General features: G+C 41.0%; 2 protein-coding genes across 3 annotated transcripts; both read right to left on the bottom strand.

Moving 5' to 3' along the window:
• Nucleotides 1-74: 74 nt before the first annotated feature.
• LOC135103139 (wings apart-like protein homolog) lies at nucleotides 75-13918 on the bottom strand. Of its 2 annotated transcripts, none has more exons than XM_064009202.1 (13): nucleotides 13763-13918; nucleotides 8562-8767; nucleotides 6713-8376; nucleotides 5874-6122; nucleotides 5340-5582; nucleotides 4820-5035; nucleotides 4470-4710; nucleotides 3793-3908; nucleotides 3317-3425; nucleotides 2981-3157; nucleotides 2659-2747; nucleotides 2192-2293; nucleotides 75-1721 (listed from the first exon to the last, which is right to left on the bottom strand). In XM_064009202.1, exons 2-13 carry the CDS (start codon nucleotides 8752-8754, stop codon nucleotides 1578-1580), a joined length of 3543 nt encoding a protein of 1180 aa, XP_063865272.1. In that variant the 5' UTR covers nucleotides 8755-8767; nucleotides 13763-13918; the 3' UTR covers nucleotides 75-1577. The 2 variants fall into 2 exon arrangements, with proteins under 2 accessions (XP_063865272.1, XP_063865273.1); XM_064009203.1 differs by having other exon boundaries at nucleotides 13720-13872.
• Nucleotides 13919-17041: 3123 nt separating this feature from the next.
• Nucleotides 17042-22702, bottom strand: LOC135103136 (zinc finger protein 79-like). Its single transcript, XM_064009197.1, has 7 exons — nucleotides 22541-22702; nucleotides 20655-21466; nucleotides 20075-20196; nucleotides 19575-19724; nucleotides 19154-19275; nucleotides 18263-18502; nucleotides 17042-17708 (listed from the first exon to the last, which is right to left on the bottom strand). The coding sequence occupies exons 1-7, from the start codon at nucleotides 22700-22702 to the stop codon at nucleotides 17262-17264; spliced, it is 2055 nt and encodes a 684-aa protein (XP_063865267.1). The 3' UTR covers nucleotides 17042-17261.
• Nucleotides 22703-22744: the final 42 nt, after the last annotated feature.

The raw sequence follows: 22744 nt of genomic DNA, 5'->3' as shown, positions 1-22744 counted from the left end.
CAAGAGCTACTGGTCTTCCCACGTGCGTGTTTTATTGATCTATTTTTGGGCAACTTGTCAATAAAATCATCCAATGCTTATTACTGTTATTATTCTTTCACTACAGTCTGACAGTCACTCCAGCGGTCCATTACGAGTGACTGACTGATCGATCATAACAGACAGGGCGCCGCGACACAAAGGTCATGGCACGGCACTCACTGAGGCGACTGTCTCACCGGTGACCAGTATCTCAGAAAGAGGGCAGTGCACATGTTTACTGAAGCTTCACATGTCAACTATCTTCAACAACATAGAGTAGATATCATAAATTTTACATGATCTCCTGAAGGGCAGTATAAAGACACGGTTTAATCAACATAAAATTTTATATTCTGAGATCTCTGGGAAAATTACTACATAAAAGGAATAGTTGGCTCACAGTAGGAACCCATTTGAATATACACATCAGGTGCAAATAGAAAACAGGGTAATGTGGTTTGTGGAAATGTATATGAAACAATGATAACTGTATGTATGTATACTCCAACTATCACACTACTGGACAAAAATAACCCTAAGGACATGAATGCACTCTTCACTAAAAAAAATCAGGTCACTGGTAGAATTTTTCCTGACAGTCTGTACTCCTGGACACCCCCTCCCCCTTACAGCATCCCGCGTGCGTATGCAGAGAAGTACAGAATCACTCTTCTTTATAAAGCAAAAACAACTCACTCATAAAAACATACATTCTTATGAGGCTCACCCAGTCACCAACCCTCCAGTGTCAGTACGCACCGGTCTAAGCTGGCTTTTATTGTTTGTTGTTTGCTTGTCTGTTTTAATTAAGCTCCTTAGCCCTTACCAAGCCGTCATCAGCTTGGGGATAAGCTTTGGTATGAGGTTATTAGATACAAAGACGCTGAATTTTGGTCATTGACTGGGTGTGTCTGGTCATCGGGAACAAAGTCACTATTACAGTAGTGACACATACACAAAAGTTCTCATTGACAAAAAAATAGTCTCTTTAAGAATTTATATTTAAAATGTAAAAGATACTACTCCACTACACGCTAGAGTAACACTACCAACTATAGGTCTCTTCACTCTTGGTCTGACTCTCTGCTGCAGGACAATGCCTCTGCCATTACTGATTCAATGAGGGCAGTCAGGGGCTGTTATCTTTGGTTTTGGTTGGCCAGTGAAGAGTGAAGGGCAGAGTAATGGATGATGCATGTATTGCACTACCTACCCTATGCTACAGTAATATACATGAGGGGAAAATGTAAATTGTACTCTTGGCGCTGCAGACAATAACACCAGGTGAAAGAGGAGCTGGTCCAAATATGAAATATTAACAGGCCAACAGAGGCTCCATATCCCAATGTATCTTTGTTCCTCTGGTCTTTAACATCACATGCTATGTGAATAATTATTAAATGAAGCAAATTATGACCCTTAAACTACTATGATTTAAATAAAATATTTTTATTAAATTCAATACACAAAAATGGGTAACTCATTTATACAAATTTAAAATAAAATAATTTATGATGAGCACAAACAGAGGTTTACTTAGGGTACTGATAGTGGCCTTAAAACCCAAAAGCATCAAGTTCCAATTCTTTGGCTTCCTGTTTCTTCCTTTCATTCTCGGCCTCGTCATCAGATTCTTGGTCCAGCTTCTCCATGTGCTTCACAACCCGTTCAGTTGGCTTCAGGCTCCGCAGCAGGCTTGTCTGCAGGGAAGGGAAAGCAACCATGTCATCTTTTGTGACCAAGACATATGCAAAGGTTGTAAGAAGCCATGCAGCTCACCAAGCCACCATTTGGTGAACTAAGCAGACACATGCAAGTATGTATGAACAATAATAATGATGAGTGTCATGAGATCATTTCAGTTGTATACCAAGTACAAGTTACAGGGATAAGCAAAAACTTTGTTTGTTACATGCAAGCATGAAATGAACTTTTCAGAATTACACATATGACAATTATATTTGTAGTAAGAATGTGAAAATATATGCCAAACAATTTATTATCCAAATCCTTGCAGATGATGAAATATATCTTTACAATCATTCCAACTGTACAGTGGCCAGCTGATCAATATTAAAATTATGGTGAGGCCCTTGGAGTTAGAATGGTTGCCCATCTCTGGACTGTAAACCATTCAACTAAGTAAGAAAACAGACATCCAACAACATACAGAGGCTGTAAGATCCATGAACCGAAGAAACTTCTTCAGCACAGTCACCATCAAGCTGAAGTTTCCATCAGGCAACATGGCTCGGATCTCAGCCTCACAGTCCTGTAATGTGCAGTGGGATGTTACATCCATCAAGGAATTAATTCCTCCACAAACCTCTCTCCCATAAAATGCAATCATAAAGCAATAATCCCTATGCAGAGATCTGAAACACTTCCTGCTACACACACAAATTAACTAACTTTCTGTGAATATCTAAGTAAAGAGGTCACTTCTTTCATTACTCATATACACAGTATATTCCCAAAACATATATCCTGATTTGAAATCTACCATGAGGAAACTGTATTCCATGATATCACATCCTACTGGGAATGCACATTACTATGAATGTAAAGAAACTTCACAGCATAATGAACAGGATTATTGCAACTCGAAGAAAGATAACTTGAGACACAAATACCCACCTCATCTTCCATGATGCAATATCCAGTGATGAGAGCAGTGTAAGCTGCTATGAGAGTGTCCTCCATGTGATGGCCAGCCTTCTGTAGCACTGTAACAACCAAAGTAATTATGCTACAGACTATATCATAAAATGAATGCAAAAACAGCAGAGAATAAAGATGAAAATAAAGGCATACAGTGAAGAGGATACAGTATAAAGGGAAAAGCTAGAAAGATTAGGACAATGATAGTTTATATAACCTTGAAAAGTCAGTTTAATCAGATGTAGTGTTAATCTTTCAAATACAGAAATATCAAAACAAATGCTTAATTTCTACTTACATTTAGCAACAGTCTCCTCAATTTCATCTTCCTTTTTGTCTTCATCTTTCTGCTTGCTTTGTTCCGTCAGATCATGGTCAATGATGTCGTTGGTGTGTGCCTCCTGCTGGCGGGCACTCTCCTCACTGCGGTAGAACAGCTCCACCAAGGCCTGCATGGCACCTTTCTCTCCAGAACCTTGGAACATCACATGATACATCAGAAGACATTTTCTTCAGCCAAGCAAATAACATATGCAAGCTCATATCTATTTCAAGAATGTAAAACAGCTTCAGTTGTCTTGTGAAATATCAAGCATAGGAAAATGTTGAAAATCTTATGAAATATTCAACATACATGAAAATATGTTTTCATCACCATCCAACTCTTCAGGAACTTTGGTCTTTCTGAGCATAATCCGGTTGAATTTGCTGTGTTCAACTAGATTGAGGAGTAAGCAGCAAGCCTGAAAAGTGAAACAGTACAATATATCAAAACTAAGATTACAAATTGGAAAGATTTCAGGAATTTTAATTTCTTCTCAAAATTCTACATTTATTAAATTGAAAAGAAAATACACTTAGAATAAAATGTCTTACTATATCTCAAGCTAATAATGTTAACTGTGGCTCAGATCACTCTCTGACTCACCCGTGAAACTGTATGCAATTGCTTATATTTTGCTGGATAAAGGAAAAGCTCAAATCTAAGGTTATAAAGATTTCTTTCAGGGAATAAAGCAGAGAAATATGAGATTCCTACAAACAACATGGCTCTTAATTCCTAACACCATCTTTATTATGATTAAGATTTATCATCATTCAGTTACTTACAAGAATAATCAACTCGAACTTCTTGTCCACTGCCAGGTACCTTGGCATAGTGAGCAGGCAGTAGAGTGTGATGTCATACAGGTCCTGCTGATTACCCAATAGCTTACTGCCCAAAGCTGTTAGGAGAATGCAAATACATCAAACACTGGGAATTGTGGCAAAATTATTGTAAGACTAAATATTTCAAAATAAGCCAGCTATTCAGAACTAAATTAATAAAATACCTCAAACCATCTTCCAATCTATAAACTAGGATCATACTATCCACACAGGTGGTAGTCAAGACAAATCACCTACATGCACACACCAACAATCACATCCACATGCATTTCCTTACACTTTGTCCATAATCTCTAAGCAAGGGGACTGAACCTCACCAGCCACGCAGCACAAGAGTTAGTTGCCCAGCGTACATGAGTCAGTCTGCATCAGAGCGACATCAAAACTGATCTACCCTCCAGAACCATGATAGACCTGTCCCTACCTTACAAATGGCCTCATCAGACAACCAGACTATATGTGGACAAACCTCCCAAATTTGTCACAGAGGAAGTAATCACATGCATGAATATGCCAGTCCAGCATCCCCCAATACCAGGCTCCCATGCACATGCATAAGATCTTCACATAAATAAGCTGGTCATCCAACACATCTTAACACTAACTGAGCCACTCACCTTCTTTGCCTGAACTGTGAGTGAGGTTGATAAGGACCTTGATAGTGGTAAGAAGTGTCTGCACCAGTAGCTGCCCACTAGACATTCCCCCCACTAATGTGTTCTCTATCTTGACCTCAATAGTCGGGTATAGAGGCACTTCCACATGACACATCCGGTACAGGCTCATCAGCTTCTCTGGGAAGATGCCACCTTGGTACAGCAGCAGGTACTCTTGATTGGCAGCATTCTGATGCGTCACCTAAATATGTTTGAGAAATATTAAGATAATATAAAGAAAACTAGCCATTGCTATGGAGAAAGCAGTTATCATCTACATATATCACAGCAAAGTTTACAATATCACTTACATTTTCAATAACCTTGAGACAGCGATCAACTTTAGACAATTTCTCCAGCAGTGGATGAGTCCAGGTTTCCAGTTCAGGAGAAAATGCCTCAGTGCAGGAGGTGATGGTGCGCACCAGATGCTCCACACCTCCCAATTCTCGCAGCTCCTCCTTGAACCACTCGCCTGCACGCTTGGAGGTAAGGCTCAGCAGTGTCTCCATAGCCAGGTGACCAGCCTGAGGGACAACAACCAATGCATCGCTACCCACACATCATATGTTACTAATAAGGAGGCCATGACGAGTTATACGGGGCACAAGGTAACAACTTGAGAAGATTCATATGTTGAAGAGAGAGAAGTTGAAGGATAGTAGAGTGTAGAACTGGATACAAGGGAAGGGGAAGAATCAAATTTTACTCATATTTAATCAAATCTTAAATAAAGCAAAATAAAAAAGACCTCAGATGAGCAACTTATTTGTTTCACCCAACTAATGACAAGAATACTAAAAGAAAAATTGATACCAAACAATTCCTTACATTGATGTTCTCCAAGTTGAGGTGCTTAGCATGCCCTTTCTTCTGTATGTCCTGACACAGTTCCCTGATTTTCTTCTTATTCTGGGTGATGAAGGCAACATCAAGGGAGGGCACATTCTCATTGGTGTCCGCATCAGTGTCCAGGAGGTTGAGCATCAGTTCCAGGGAGTCTCTGTCCAGGTCCATGTTGAGACGGTCCTGGCTCAGCATAAACATGACAGTGGCAGCACAGATGGCCAGCCTCTGATGGACACAAAATAAAGGTGATAAAATAATGTATCACAAACACCAACAGCAACATATTCTTTCCTTCCAGTAAGCCCACAAAAGCTAACAGTAGATACGACTGTCTTGTGTAGTAAAGAAATTCAGTCATACCAATGAACTAATGATTAAGGAAGCAAAACATATATCAAATTAAATCAAATAAAGTTACATTAAAATCATTATCACAGCCAAGACAGAAGCAGAGAACATCAGCAGTAGCTCAAGGGGAGAGGATGTGATGTGAAAGGAGGTTTGGGCACAACTTACATGGTCTGAATGAGCATCGGAGAGGGCACTGAAGAACTTAATGACTGTCCCATGGGCCCGCAGATGCATCCTGAAGGACGGCACCATGCACTTCTGGGCCAGGTTGAGAGCAGCCAGGCAGCGGGTGGGGACAGGATAGGAGGAGCGCAGGGCATCCAGAAAGTACTCTACATCGTCATTGAACTCCTGGAACTCCCCAGACTCCTGCAGCTGGTGGGTCTTCTTCACATTCTTCACCACAGTGTAGTACTGCAACAATACCACTCACAGTAACACACTACAACACACAGCACCTACTGATGATGTGTAATGTATCAGCTCAGTCTTTTAATATCAGTTCAGAATATGAGTGTCCCACACGTTAAATAATGAAAAAACCTGCCAGTGAATATACAGGAAGAATTCATTCATTCTCTCTTACTGAAATCAGAGGGAAAAAGTCTATCTTTTAACCTATTTCAATAATACTAAATTACACTACTTAAAGTATGAAATGTTCCTCAATAGTGACAAAAGCACCTACTACTAAATCATTCATGATGATCGACACTGCAAATCTTTTAATAATACCTTATCATTTCCACAAAAGATAAAGTTCCAGCAGCGTTACATAAACATATACTCAGAAAAAGATCAGAAGACAACTTGTTAAATTGGAAAAAATCAGAAAGCAACTTGTTAAATTGTAACATGACATTGCTGACATAGCAAATTTGTGATACAAAAGAAATTTTGCTCAGCTGTCTTGAAATATCAACTTGCAACTTGGAAAAAAGAGCAGCAGGATGATTCAGTGTTAAGCTCCCATTACACTTACAGGAATAGCGAAGTAATCTTACCTGTTTAGCACTCTTGGCACACTTGACACTTGTCACAGACTGAGCTTCTGTGGAGTCGTCAAGGTCAGCAGAGGAGCCGGGCCAGGTCTGTACTCTCTTCAAGGACGTCGGCATCTCAAAATCAAACTCATCGAAAGCTGAGCCTCCTCCTGACATACTCTGGGTGTTCTGCAGGACTGGCATGTGCTGCTTGGCATTGTCGTCCTTCTCTTCATGGCTGTGCCACTTGTGTGTGTAAGTGGCCCTTTTCTTGGCATCTCTGTCAGCATCCCTGCTTTTAAAGATGCTTCTTTTCTTGACAAGAGGTTGACCTTGCTTTTTGATGCCTTCTGTTTCTGACTTGGACCGCTGGCTTGGTTTAAAGGACTCAAAGCTGGCTGCAGCAGTTGACTGTGAAGTGTCAAGTGAACCCTGAGTGGAAAATAAGAAGTCCTCCATTTCCTGCGTGTCTCCTAAGCCGCCTTCATCCTTGAGAGGCAATGCTCCAGGAACAGAACAGTCAATATTTGTACGATCCACTATCTCATTCTCATCAAAGTCTGTGCCGAAGAGGTTGAAGTTCTCACTCTCTCCATCACCAGCACTCGAGGAAACACATAGACTGCCACCCCTTTCCAAGGGCGGCGTTTTCTGTGGCTCTGCAAAATCACTGGTTCCCATACTTAACACATCATAATCAGGCAATGGGGCATCACAGACTTCACTTGGTAAAACACTTTGCTGAGTGTCTATTTCTGATGTTGACATCAAATCTTTTCTGATACATTTGTTCATCTCACCAGATTTTGAGAATTTGGAGACATCTGTTACTTTAGCATCACACTGTGGTGTCTCACTCTTTGATTTATTCTCTGAAACTCTAAACCTATCCTCATTACACATATCTACTGGCAACCCAGTTCTCTGGTCTATTATTTCGTTATACTCAAACGAAGAGTCTAATGTCCTATTCAGTGTGTCTTTTTCTGGAGAACTGTAGCCGGTTTCCCCTGATGAAAGAGTTGGCAAAGTGACTTGTAAATCTTTGTACTCAGTCTGTGGGGAGCCAGAGGGAGCAAGCTCCTCTGACGAGTCTCTGTTTTCTTCACTTAAATCTTTAGTGGAAGGAGAACTGGCAACGCTGGTTGAGGCACTGCCTGCGTGCGAGTCATCACTGGGCAATTCCACAGTACTCGAATAAGTTTCCTGAGAACACGAGGCCACGTTTCTACTCTTAAAGATCTTTAACTTAATACCACTACCAGACCTTGAGCTGGTCACTGTTTCAGAGTTACTGAACTTATTGGTTGTGGGACTGGTCACAAGTTTATCAAAAACACTCTCTCTCCCAGTATCAACACTTCCCTTCGATGGCCCAAGGTCCCTCTGGCTTCCCTGAATAGAGTCCGGCATCTCAAAGGAAGCCAGGGGAGGGGCCTTCACACCATACAGGCCATCACTTGTCTTTCCCCGCCCCTTGTCGGCGGAGGACTTGGATGGCTCAGGAACCTCCTCGGTATTCCTGGATTTGAAGAACTTCCGTGGTCTGCTGAAAGTCTTGATAGGAGGCTTCACCTGAAGGGAAGCCCCATTGGCAGGAGTTCCACTGTCAAAATTGTAGGCACTGTCACCAATTGATGAAGGTGGAGAATCCTCAAGAAGACGTTTATTGGAATCATCTTTGCCTGCAGAGAGAGGAGACTTGTAGTAATCAACATCTTCACGAAAAAAAAGTGTACATTCAGGGATTACACTGGTTACTATTAACATTTCAAAATATCAAAACATCTGAAAAAACAACAACTCTAAAATACATATTGATAATATGGTGAAGCAGTTACTTCACATCTACAAAATCACGAAAACTAACCACCAAGTCCATTGATGCTACGCAGTGATGTGAAGGAAGTGATGCCCCACTTGCCAATGTGTCCAGCTGTCTTTGTAGCAGATGGCTTGGTGCTGTTGCTGCTGCCTGGATCTGTCACCAATTTGTCAAACTGGCTGATGGGAGGAGGACCCGCTTTCCTCCGACTGTACGTTCTGCTGTATCTGCCACTCATCTTGATAGTTGCTCTGTCAAAAACATGTAACTATTTTGATTCTACTGACAAAGTGGTATGCATACAATACATATACATCTAAACATCAGAAAAAGTAGTACACTAAAAATCAAAATTAATTTATAAATGTTGACATCCTGATAGGCAAGCCAATTCTCTAAAAAAGCCAAATATTCCAGTTAGGCTTTCACACAAAAATATCAGCATTATGCAAGAGAAGAACCTATCCAGCCTGTCCAAAAGCTGATCAACACTTCACTCCACCATGCACATCATCAGAACCCAACACAAATCACCTAGTCACATTTTTCAGCCATTACATTTAAAACATCCACTGTCCATGCTTTGTGTGTGCCATCTCTACTATTTGTGAGCTTCCTTTTGGGCTGTAATGACTGTCTGCAGATCTAGTGATATGAAAAGAACCTTCAATGATGATGGAGGTAGAGATAAGCACTTGAATCTTCCAATAAAGCCACAAAAGCTAATGGTAAGCATGAATGTCTAGTAGAGTAAAAGATGTTCAATTATACCAATGAACAACCAGTGAATGATAAAGGAAACAAGGAACTGGGACATAAGCCAAATACTAAATGCCTCCCAATCCACAAATGAGTGGTGGAGGTAGTGGTGGGGCTCAGTAACTTCACCTACAAAGTGATCCAACATTCCCAACAAGCATGTCACTCTAGCTGCCAAGGAAGTCTTTCGTTTCACTTCTTGTTGTTCACTACTAGTATATCAGCTTATTGTCAGGTGCTTCAGATAAGTAATTAGAGCCGAGAGGGTCTTCCATTTAACTTCTTGTTGTGCACTACTAGTATATCAGCTTATTGTCAGGTGCTTCAGATAAGTAATTAGAGGCAAGAGGGTCCTCGGGTAAGAATTCAGACAAATTTTGAAAGCAGTAATTTCTTCTCAAAGGATCAATGCCTCAACTTTCCTCAATGCCTCAACTCATGTACTGCAAGTTGTCTTTATGGAGAACCTCATTGTGTTTGTTACACACACAAATGGATCTGATCTGATTTTAATATTATGGTTATACTCACAATAGATTTCAAGTTTTGTTCCTACAGACATCTCATCAAGTGGACAGCTCTTCATCTGAGTTTCATAAGATTTCAACCTTAAAACCCTACTTGTGTTAGGACTGATCATCCTCAGAACCTGACTTGCCTAAGTGAAAGTGCAAGTAAATCTCTCATTGGGAGCCAGAAGACATGATGTGAAAACTTAAGTATGCTATAAGCTGTAGTTGTGAAATGTAGCAACCAGTTAATCCACATCTTTTATCTTATGCCTTCCATATGAGATTCTTTGGTAGGTAGTTTTCTTTTTATGCCACAAGAGGTTACATCACTGCATTAATCACTTTTCTTTGATTTTCATTGCCATTTCTTCTCTCAATAGACAACAAGAAGCACTGTTTTCTGTTCAGTCTGCTACAATGTTCCCACCACTCTGAGGTCACCTTCCATTACTGCTATTACTTACTGCACGCACTAGAGGCACAGATCAACATTCTACCCAGCTTTCCTATCAGTCTCTTGCATTTACAATTAACTTTTGTAAAAGGAAACACTGTAATAGAAAAGGAACCCTCACCAAAGCACTATGCAACACCTGATAGTCCATATCTAGCCGAACACCTGCAAATGTGGCATGAATGTAGAGGATGGGTTTATAAATAAGGAATGTAGAAAGTTTTCAGTGTAGTGAGAGCTTAAGGCACTCATACAAGGCAACAAACATTATATTTTTAGCATACAGTTAAGAAGTAATAAGTCAGAGGAGCACATCAATGTTACTACCAGGTATACAACCAATATAGTTAACTGATTCATGTTGTAATACTGCCAAAAAGCTATGCTACCACCACTTGTCAAAATGTTATGCTCTACTACAGATGTGTCTTATTCATCATCTATGAAATTTGGCTTCCTGCCCTATGCAAATTTAACATAACATAACGTTACCTAACCAAACCTGTAATTTCATGAACTACTATTAGCACTGGTCCTGGTGTTAATTATTGTTATATTATGTGTTATTGATGATTGTAAGTAGAAAAGAAGCCACAAACTAGCTGACAACACCACACCCTGAAAGGTAATATTAACCATTGCATGTTGTTTCCTTAATGTCTCACCATTCAGTGTTTTTCAGCAACAGACATGTTACACAATGGACTGCTCTGCCTCAATCAGTTGTCTCCATCTCTGATCTTAGCACATTTAAAAGAGCTCTCTCAAATTTTCTTGGGAAAGAACATTGCAAATATTTATAATATGGCACATTTGATGCATCATCCAGCTATTTATTTATTTTTTTTTCTTTTCTTTTTTCAAGAGCTGACACACCCCAGTGGAGTGCAGCTCGCCTGCCTTTGCCCATGGTGAGAAGAGTCAAGAAGCCTACCAGGTAAGACCAGGAAAGCAGCCACCATCAAAAATGTTCCCAAAATGACAAGTTTACAGGAAGTTAAGGCAGAAGTCATGGCATGCTGACTTAGTGTATTTATGGATGGCCTAAGCCACAGAGAGCTCAAATTATCTTCATACACAAATCAATCTTCTGTGACTTCAGTGTCTGTCCTTCAGAAAACACTTTGTCAAGGCATGAGTTATTGCTAAGCAGGATGCTACTGTAAGGCATGAGGTTACGCCTGCTGGCCCCTGCATCCCTGGCCAAATGCAATGAGCCAGAGTGTGGGAATATGATAGATTCCCAGGTCTCACCAGCAGAGAGAGAGAGAGAGGTAGCAGGCAGGCAACTGTGATAGTCAGTTAGGGACATGGCATAGAAGAAAGAGGGCACTAGACACTTAGTGGCCAGACACAAAGGAAAACAGACATGGAGCAGAGCAGCAGAGGCAGCAGCTGCTGCAAGACGAGTCTGGTGACCACATGTCTTGAGGCAGAGACTGTGACATACTGGTGAGCAGACCTGAAGCAAGGGTGGACTCACACATGGTGATCAGAATTGGTACCCGAATGTGTGGCAGCCTGTGCAAGGTGCTGTAAAAGCCAAAGGGAGCACCAGCCTGGAGAAAGACCATGGAGGATAGACATCATAGCTGGCTGTGGCACCTCCCTGCTGCTGCTGAAGGAACAGAAGCTGGAAGCCTCTGTGAGGTATCTGCTGTGTACCTGAGGGCTGACCTGAGGAAGGACAGCATGAGGAAGATGTCCTGTGTCTGTGAGGATTACTGCTGCTGGGAAGTGCAGTTGAGAGAGACTTCACCGTGTTCACCCACAGTCCCTGTGTGATGCTCGGAGACATATCTTGTGCTTCCACCCCAAGTTAGCCTTGTGTGTGGATGCCTGAGTGACTCTGGTTGGCGAGTGTGTGGACAGTGTGTGCCAGACTTAAGACTCACTGCCCTGCCAGATGTGAGTATTTTGTGCCTGTAGTGTCCTGCAAGACACAAAATAACTGTGCCCTGCTTTCTAGTGAGGAAATATATACCTCCACTATGCATATATTCTTGCATGCCCTTCTTGCCTCGCACCTCACTACCACACCAATTCCTATGAGTTGCTTCCACCTGCATTGTGGTGCCTGGTGATGGAGTGAGTGCTGTCCTGACCTGTGTGAGTTGTTGTCTACCCGGGTAAGAGTGTCACTAGTGGCTGGTCAGATGTGGCCAGCAGTGTAAGTGGTGGGTGCCGCAACAACTTCAAACATTTTCTTTCACTCATAATTCTTTTTAATTGCTTATTTTAACTGATTTACATGTATAAATGAAGAAAAAATAATAATAAAACAAGGAAAAAATTTTTTCTTTTTAAACATTTTTTTCCAATCCTGCAATTAAGGCTGCTATGTTCCGTTATATTTATTTGATTTTGAAAGGCATTACATGGCCAAGACTGAAGCATGGCAGTTGATATGACTTGAACAATGATTTGTATGATTTGGAAGGGGGGAGGGGTGCTCATTGGAGGAAATAATTGCTGACACTATGAGGTCATTCTTAAAGCACCAAAATACATGAGTGAAGCGTACTTTTAATCACAGACTTTCAATGGTTGACAGTACAAAATCACTAAATTCAGTGAGCAAAGCTTCATCAGAACTGATCAAGTAATGGAAAACGTAACCTTTTCCAATTTCTCTCCAGGCAATATGGTGAAGTAAATACTGTTACGAATCAACGTCATTTATACTCAGAATACTTCAGATAAGATAACACGGCGATGGCAAGGCCAGTTACTCGGCTTTCGAAAACTGACACTAACTCACTGGGGCAATCTGTTTGTAAGTGACACTGTAGTGACTCGTATCTTCAAATAAACGGAGTAGGATATGCATAACGATCCCAACAGCGACCCTTGACAGGACACGAAGTAACTTGAATAACTTCTCCATCAAAACAGCATGGTAACTCCGATAATTGCTTACGTAGATAAAAACATACAAACGCCTTACATACACATACAGCCGTAAGCATAGCGGCAATTAGCTGTGGTGGCGAAAGCGACCCATCATGCACCACACACACACGCACAAACACACATACACACACAGCAAAACAGTCTCTGCCAAACACTCCAATACTTCGCATTCCCGTCCAGCTCACCCCTTCACCACCTCAACACGGGGCCGCCGCGCCTCACTCACCCTCACTGAACCGCCATCAGTACCACGGGCGAAAAAAACAGGCGGAAAAAATAAAAAACCCCACCACTTGTTAGCTCCAAAACGCCACGAATGGAAGAAATCCGTCAAAACACTCCATTTGCCATTTTGTTCCGGGAAAAAATACACGATTACCAATGTTCCATCAGCCATAAGAACACGGGGCTCCATAACAACACCCCGTGGCAGAAATCAGGAGTCTATATACGCTATAAATCACGGAAAATATGAGACGACGCGCTAATATAAAAGCAAAGCTGGACGTCGACCCAGATCTCGCCTTCCCGCCAATCTGTTTTTCTCCGTTACTACCATACTCACGGCCGCCAAACCTCCGTGAATGGGTGTCCTCGTCGCCGCTCACCTTGCTAATATCGATGTTCCATAATAGGAAGGCAATCATCACAGTATTGGCGGAGGTAAACAGAGCGCAGTGTTGTCATGCTCCGCCATTACTCTCGTCACTGACCCTCGGCCTCCTGCTGCTGCACTACTTTCCTATTGGATTTTAACTATTATGTGCCCCCATCCTGTCCCTTGTGGCTAGTTATATTTTGAAATTCTCAATGATTCGTGTACAGTATCTATATTTTTCTCAGTTTCTGAAATAATGCGAAACTCTCTTTTGGAATATTGCTCCCGAGAAACTACAACTACTTTCGTATTAAATTTGTAATATATTAACACTTTATCTCTTTTATTGAGTCAAATAATATTTTAAACTAATATTTCTTTGTTCATAAAGTGAATATTTTGATTTTGTATATTAAATAATACGAAACTCTCTTTTTGAGACATTGCTTATGAAAAGCGATCTTAGTGCCTCGACCACAAGGTTCGTTATTCCTCTACCCACACCTCGAGTAGCGGAGGGATACACGAACAGGAAGTGCAGAGAGCGCCTGTATAAATAACGACTTTTAATTACCATTTTATTATAAATGCTGAAAGAGAAGTGCACCTATCTAGGAAAAAAAATTAAGAAATTGTAAACAGCAAAAAAATTAACTTTTCACTTTTATATATGAGATAACGGCTGTCGGTTATCATTGCAATGCAGTAATAGTAAACATAAAATATGTAAGACGTGGGAATACTACTGGGAAATGAATAAGTCTCACGTGATTTTGTGGAGTAAAACCTTACTTAATTCATCTGAAAGGTAAACCTATCTGTAACACGGAAGATACACACTCAACAATCTAGGCATGTCTTCAGATGGTTCATGTGATCTCAATAAATGCATTAAACAGAACCGTCGAACATCTGACTTCAATAAAAAGAAATCGTAATGACGCACTGGCCTGCAGCAAGCGGAAGCAGCTTTCCCTTCCCGTCACTCGCTCTCTCTGGTGAAATGCCCCAGAAAATGTCAAGGAGTAAATGGGGGACGGATATTAATGCCTTATAATGCATCTGGGACGTAAATGATATGTATAACCGTCTAATATAACATACTGGGAAACGAAAACACACTTGAGAAATTATGTAATATTTACGTAGTAAACTCGAGCTACAAAGTCATGGAGCCAGTGCGTGCATTCCCACTCAGCCTTCCACCTTTTTTTTTTTTTTTTTTTATCCTTGTTGGATTAACTTTTCGGCATGTAAAAGCTTCCATGTGAGTAGTAAAAAAAAAAAAAAAAAAAAAAAAAAGAAAGAAAGAAAGAAAGAAAGAAAGAGCACGCACTGACTACATGACTTTTTAGCTCGAGTTTGCCAGCAAAAAAACCTGTCGATCAGAGTAAACGGGGAAGGATCCGGGATTGGGTATTAATCTTACAGAATGTATCTGCAACGTAAATTCTGCTTATTACCTCCTAATATGGACTGTACATAATCTCAAATACGTTGATATAATCTTTGCCTTATTAATCCCAGGTGGGGTTGGCCCACGCTCTTATACAGTCGCCAATAACTTTTCTTGTACTCCCTGTTCCTGTCCTCGATTTCATATTCCTAAGCGTTTGGTCTTCCTGTAACTCTTCTCCCCTCCACCTGGCTCCTCCATGCCACCTTCACTGGATCACGAGAACTAATGTAATACGTAAAAAAAAAAATAATAAAATAAATAAATAAATAAATAAATAAAAATAAAAAAATACCGATGAAGAAGTAAGGCAAACAGCTTGTATAACACTGTCTAGTCCTTATTATAAATTGAAGATGATCCCCATCAGCATGCAGGGGTTGAGCCTCCAGAGAACAATGGTTTTATGATGTCTCAGGGCATCACCTCAACTTACCCTCTGCTGCCATCCAATGACAGGGGCTGCCAGATGAGATGTTTTACCTTTAGTGTATGTAGGTACGCCAGGCTGTCACAGCTTCTGAAAACCAATCTGCTTCCCTTCTGCTATAAATATATAAATTAATATATGTTAAAATAATAACTGCATAAATTAACAAAATAAATTAATTGATAAAAAATAACAAAATAAGAGAAATCAGAGATAAGATCAATAAACAAATAAATAAAAAAAACTCACTTATTATAATTCCTGCTCGGATAACAATGAGGATGTAAAATTAATAACACATTGCATAAATATTCAGTATATAATTTTGTTCTTTGTAATTACAGATGTTAATACCTCACTTGACTAGATCATTTATTTATTGACTAGATCATTTACCGACTAGATTATTTTGTACATACATATGTGTTTAGAAGTTATTCACACTGTTACACTGAGCTGCTTATTTCCTCCAGCAGAGTAACAAAATAAAACTGGAATGTCTGTGTATGCATCAACAGTGTCAGTGCCAGTATTCTCCCATACAGCCTTACCTGAATACAGAAATACTGCATGAGAAGGTGGTGGCCCCAATATGGAATATGAGAGTAGGAAAGAAAAGGAGATTGAATGTAATGGAGTGATGTAGTGGATGAGTCATCTAAGGAAAAGATTTAGGACATTAGTTGACTGAGTGATGAAATATGAAGAAGCATTGATGTTTAAAGGCAATCAGCAGATCACGCAGAGCAAAGTGGAGTAATGATCTGAACATGTGGAAGAGAGAGAGAGAGAGAGAGAGAGAGAGAGAGAGAGAGAGAGAGAGAGAGAGAGAGAGAGAGAGAGAGAGAGAGAGAGAGAGAGAGAGAGAGAGAGAGAGAGAGAGAGAGAGAGAGAGAGAGAGAGAGAGAGAGAGAGAGAGAGAGAGAGAGAGAGAGAGAGAGAGAGAGAGAGAGAGAGAGAGAGAGAGAGAGAGAGAGAGAGAGAGAGAGAGAGAGAGAGAGAGAGCAGCTGTGGATGCATGAATGGAATGCAGCCTCAGCAGCCCTCACAGTAAATTCTTCAGTATTGGGTTTGATCAGCTGTTCAGGTCAGATACAGGGAAGATGAGTCTGTTAGGGTGCAGCATAATTAAGCTGCTCTGCTGTCTGGCAATGGTAGAGACTGGGGGATATACTGCTCAGCTGACTCACAGTGAGGATCAATCCTCTCTCTCCCAAAGGCTAAGATGTGAGGGAATGATTATGTGATTGTGTATGTGGCTATATGCATGTAGATATGTTGCTTTAGCTTTACAAAGGGATGCCATCCTGGTACATAAATTAATGCATGGATAGGAATGAAAAAGCATGAATTGTTACATATGGTGAGAACTTCTGGTTGACTAGATTGCACAGCTACCATAAGTGTGTGTGTGTGTGTGTGTGTGTGTGTGTGTGTGTGTGTGTGTGTGTGTGTGTGTGTGTGTGTGTGTGTGTGTGTGTGTGTGTGTGTGTGTGTGTGTGTGTGTGTGTGTGTGTGTGGAATATGTGCCACAAAAATACTGCATTTTCATGTCCCCTTATATAAGGGTTTAAAACCAATTTTCCCCATTGCTTAAATACTGCCTTAACCCCACGCCACAGGTCACCATGTGGCGTGGCTCAGGACCCGCTCACCTACATCCCCAACTGGGCTGCTGGCTCTGGCGCCTGCTCGAGGCTCTGGATCAGGCAGGTACTCAGTAGGAGTGCTTGCTGAGGCCAGCACTACCATTGTTGGTGCATCAGGAGCAACAGAGCCTCCAGGACACTCACGGGGCACAAGGTCCACTTGGGGTGTGCTGGCACCATCCCCAACCTCAATGGTGGTGGGCTGTAAAACTTGGCCAGAGTGGAGTGGAGCAGCCATGTCCCCCATTACTGGAGGCTGCAGCACAGCCTCCATGTCTGATGCAGCTGGCAGCATAGGGCCTGAAGAGATTACTTCAACATTGGGCTTTTTCTGCAGCTCTAGAGGTGGTGGTTCACTCTGTAACACAGCATCCCTGGTGACATCTTTGGGACCATCCAGTTTTCCATTGGGCAAGATTACCTGAAATTACACTCAATGTTAAAACTGGTAACTTGATAAGTGCACACATTCAAGAAAGACCAAGATAGAACATATGACATTTTTACTGAAGAACACTGAAGTAATGAGACTCTGATTGAAAGTCAAGTCCATACTACTAAGGAAAAATGTTAATAAAGTTGATGTTTAATAATTAGACAGAACTCTCATTGGTAATAAATGATAAGATTCTTCTACATAATCTGTTCTTCCATTTCCAAAAGCCAGCCTGTGATATCCAATGACAAAAAGATGATACCTAAAAGATGCCTAAAAGATGATATGGAAAACTCACAGATGAAACACAGCTTTGCTATGAACAATGCCTATGTGCAGCTTAGTGATGAGGCTGACCCATTCAAACTGAACATGGAACCCAACTCTCATGTGAATGATGATAAGAAGGATAGAAAGAATGAGCTGAACTTTCTATCATAGTTTCCACTGTGTCTCTACAAGATGGTGCAACTTCAAAATAAGACAAAACAAAACTGCATTAAAATCACACATACAAAAACACACACACACACACACACCTGATCAGGCCTTGGCTCTTGGTTGTCAAGAAGCTGCTGAGATTCAGTAAAGATGAGAGAGTCTGTCAGCACCATGAGATTAATGGAGCCCACATTAGGATCAGCAGGGTCACCAGTGGCTGCTGGCTGGCATCCATTTGTGGCTGCTGCCTTGGCCCTCTTGGCACTCTTCTGCAGGTGTCGCTTGGTGTGTCGCTTCAGGTCACACAGCTCCAGGAAGGCTTTGCCACACTGGGTACACTGGAACAGATTATACACTTGTGACATCACCACACAATTTGCACTTCTCACTAGAGAAGAGACCAGTGAGCTAAATGTCTGTCAGGATTTTATTTTGGAGCCATATATTTATTTGTGGATCCCTAGAAACAGAAGGGATCCCAAAAATTTGCTTGTATTGCTAGTGCCTAAAACCATCTGTGTCTATCTATACATATTTCATACCACTGAAATGATTGTATGAGATATATTTAAAGTAATACAGAAATGAATAAAATGAAAAAAAAAACAATATTATCATTAAGGTTGGAGGCACTAAGCAACACTTTCTTACAATAATCATTCAACTGAGTGCAACATAAATTCTGATTGACATGATTACAACTGCTATATTTAAAGCTGCTTCCAGCACCCAGGGTCATGGTGTCTGGTTTAGTTCTTGGTCTTCCTTTTGAGATGAACTGAAAAATATAGAAATGCACTATGATACTTTCAAATATTTACAGATAATGTAGTACAGTGGTCCACAAGACTCTCCCTTTCCACCAAGGGTTGACAGGGCTAAAAATGAGAATGATGTGTGTGTGTGTGAGTGTATGGTGTGGGACTGCTAACCTGGTACATAGATACATAGATTTAGAAATATGTATGAAGGAAGGGAGGACAGTCTACCTTGTGAGTCTTGGTGCCCTGGTGAACCAAGCGGTGCCTGCTGAGGGCCTTGGGAGTGGTGAAGGCCTTGGAGCACACTAAGCACCGGTACGGCCGCTCCCCAGTGTGGCTCCGAATGTGGCCTGTCAGACACATCACAAGTGGGTGATACTGAATACTTATCTTAATCTAGAAAGTAAACTAACAATTGTCTCAGTTTTTTGACATGCTTAGATTGAGTCTTTAGCAAATTTGTATTAAGTGTACTAAGAGAGGGAGAAAAATGGAAAAGAAAAACTGTTATCATCAATTGCCATCCTCTCATGATCTTTATGACATAAACAGGAATTGACTTCATTAGTAAATGAAACTCTCCTTTAAGAGTGAAAGAAGCAGCAGCCTTTTTTAGCAGGAAGATAAAATCTAATGCAATCTTTCAAACCTTGGTAATTTTGCTGATTAGTGAAGCCCTTGTTGCAGTGTGGACATGTGAATCTGGTGGAGGAGGCATGTACGGTGGCCATGTGGCGGCGCAGGGATGAGCGGCGCACCAACACCACACTGCACTGCTCACAACGGAAGCCTGGATTGTCTGGAGGAAGGGAGACAGAAGTCAGAGCTCATCACTTATCATGATAAATCCTCAGTTATCTGCATCAAGCAGATAGGAAAAAAAAAAAAAAAAGAATAAATAAAATAAAATAAAATAAATAAATAAATAAATAAATAAATAAAAAATAAAATAAATATATAAATAAATAAATATATAATAAAATAAAGTAAATAAATAAATTGATTAATTAAAAAGTGTAATTACTTTGTAGATGCTTTAAGTAAGAAGTTTAATGATATGAGCAAAAATACCATGATGATTTTCAACAATAAAAACATGGTAAAAAAAAAAAAATGAAAATAAATAAATAAATAAATAAAAACTCTTACTGCCATGTGCATTCCTGATGTGTGTTTTGAGATGTGAGGATTGTGAGTACTGGTTACCACACACCTCACACCTGTAGCTGGGCACACTCTCCCTCCTGTGAGTCCTCTCATGCTTCAGCAAACTGGGAAAGACATACCACATTATATATGCCTCACTTCAATCTCTAAGTTTTTTGTTAATATATAAAGATACCTGTCTTACTACATGTAATAACTCATGTGTTTGAAGCAAAAGACTTCCTTTCTCAAATGCCCTTCTCTGATAGGGAGTAAGCTTGTTTTTGGCATGACCTTCCTCTAGGGAGACTGTCAACTAAGGCTATCGAGGTCCACTTCCCTAAGTCTGACAGCATCAAGTGAAGCTGCTCCCCTGTGTAAGTGCATCTCAAGGTGGGTGATGGGACTGCCATATCCTATTGCTGAAATCTTCTTACTGACAAGTGTATGAATATTCACAAATTATACATAATTATTATATTTATTACATGCCAAAGGGGCTGGTCAAGGGCTACAAAAAAAAATAAAAACAAAAGGCATGCTTAATTGCTGTTCTCAAAAAAGTTGAGGATGAATTACTCACTTGCTCTTTTGCTTGAAGGTGAGGCCACATACAGCACAGATGAAGGACGGCTGTTGGCTGTGGGTGTGGGAGTGCTCCACCAAGTTTCTGCGATGCTTGAAGGCCACACCACACACTTGGCACTGGTGTGGCCGTGCCTCGCTGTGGCTGGCCAGATGACTCTTCAGTTGACTTTGTCTCTGGAAGGTCTTGTTACAGTATGAACACTTCTCCCTTGCATTATCTTCTCCTGATTTCTTCATATCCTCCTCTAATAACTGTTTGCTCCCTTGATGCTGGTCTACTTTCTCTTCATGACCACAATTTGTATTTTCTAGGGGTTCTTCTTGTTTATTCTCAAAAAATTCTCCTACATTAGCTGCTTCTACATTAACTGATCTTTGGTTAATTTGTGATGGATACTGGAAGCTGCCATCACCTTCCCAGTCTGTCTTACCTTCAGATTTCTTATCCAGGTTATTCTGTATATTTTGGTAACATCCTTCTAATCTTGTTTCCTCTTTGGTTACAGTCATTACAGAGGCACCACCCATCTGGTCATCACTCACCCCCAACACTACCTCTCTCTCCTCCTCTCCCTCCTGCACCAGCTCTCCCTGAAGTATGACCTCAGGGGCATTCTCACTGGGAGCTGGTACTGGAAGGAGAGAGTGACAGGGAGCTTCTGCTGTCCTTGTGTTATGAGATGGAAGGATATGATTGATGGTGGTCCTCTGAAAATTGATGCCAGAATCAATGAAAGCATTGATGTCAACAGCTGTATTGAAGCAGTGCCAGCATAGGTGGTGGGGCATCAGAGGTTCACACTCACTCTGAAAAAGAATAAAAGAAATTACTTTCCTTACATATACAGTGATAATAAATGTTCATAAACTTGTCATACATTATCATCAGTCCCTATGATTCTATGGCAGTACAAAGACCTTCTTCAACTCTCTCCCTATATCTGTGTTGATTAGTCAGTTCTTTCAGGCCAGGGACAGCCAACCTAAATGAATAAGGAAGATTGGGAGAGCTCCATACAGGGTGTGACACAAGTTTCTGTGGATATTGGTATAGGTGAAAGTACAGGTTAATCTTAGTTGAAAATGTTTTATGCACATATGCATTATGAGGTGTTGTTTAGCCATGGTATGAAATTCAAGTATGGCCTGGATGGATAACCATGACAGAAGACTTGGATGTTTGTAGGTGAAATTGTGAATTATTCAGTCATGATTTCTACAAGTTTTGGAGCTTTACAGTATTCCATGATGAGATGAGGGATACCAGTGGACAGATGATTTACCGATAAACACTACACAATGATAATATGGATGTAATAAACAACAAATAAAATAACAGGCTGCATGGCACAATGCACTGCCTGCCCAAGCAGGAAGTGGGAAGTAACAAGGCTAGCAGCAAATCACCTGATTGCTAGTGAGTCACACGCAGCTCCTGCTGAGACAGTGACAATGAATACATTTCGATTGTACTGCATAACTTTAAGTAATGTTGAGTGTGTGGACATGGTGTTTCTCTGCCACTGTATCTGTCTTAAATCTGAATTTCACACCAGAGCTAAACAACACCTTAAAAAGCATATGTGCATCAAAAATTTTTGACTTAGAATAACCTGTCCTTTCACCTGTCAATATCTGCATATACATTCTGTATAAAACTCATCTAATTTGAGAGCCTCAGTCCTTAAAATCTATCACCCCAGTCTTCCTCATCTGAAGATCCACCACCCCAGCATCCGTCACCTGGTGATCCATCACTCCAAACTCCCTAATCTGGGGATCCGCCAGCCCAGCCTCCCTCACCTGGAGATCCGCCAGCCCAGTCTCACTCATCATGCAGTATGAAGACTAACTTACATGGTGATTCACGCAGCGGCTCACCTGTACTTTAAGGAAGACTGAAATGCTGTGGAGGAGATGAAGGATGGTGGAGGAGGTGCCTAGGATGGAGAAGGTGTCATCCAGGTGCAGTAACTTCCCCTCCTGGGCACCACATAGCCGACAGGACTCCACCGCTCCCTCCTGCACTGGCTCCATGACCATCTTTCACCTAGCGGGACGATGCTACGCCATATTTTCTGCTTA

Source organism: Scylla paramamosain, chromosome 8, assembly GCF_035594125.1.
Source record: "Scylla paramamosain isolate STU-SP2022 chromosome 8, ASM3559412v1, whole genome shotgun sequence".
NCBI classification, from domain to species: domain Eukaryota; kingdom Metazoa; phylum Arthropoda; class Malacostraca; order Decapoda; family Portunidae; genus Scylla; species Scylla paramamosain.
The sequence above is the reverse complement of the archived record's forward strand: the minus strand, read 5'-3'. Positions and strand labels throughout refer to the sequence as shown.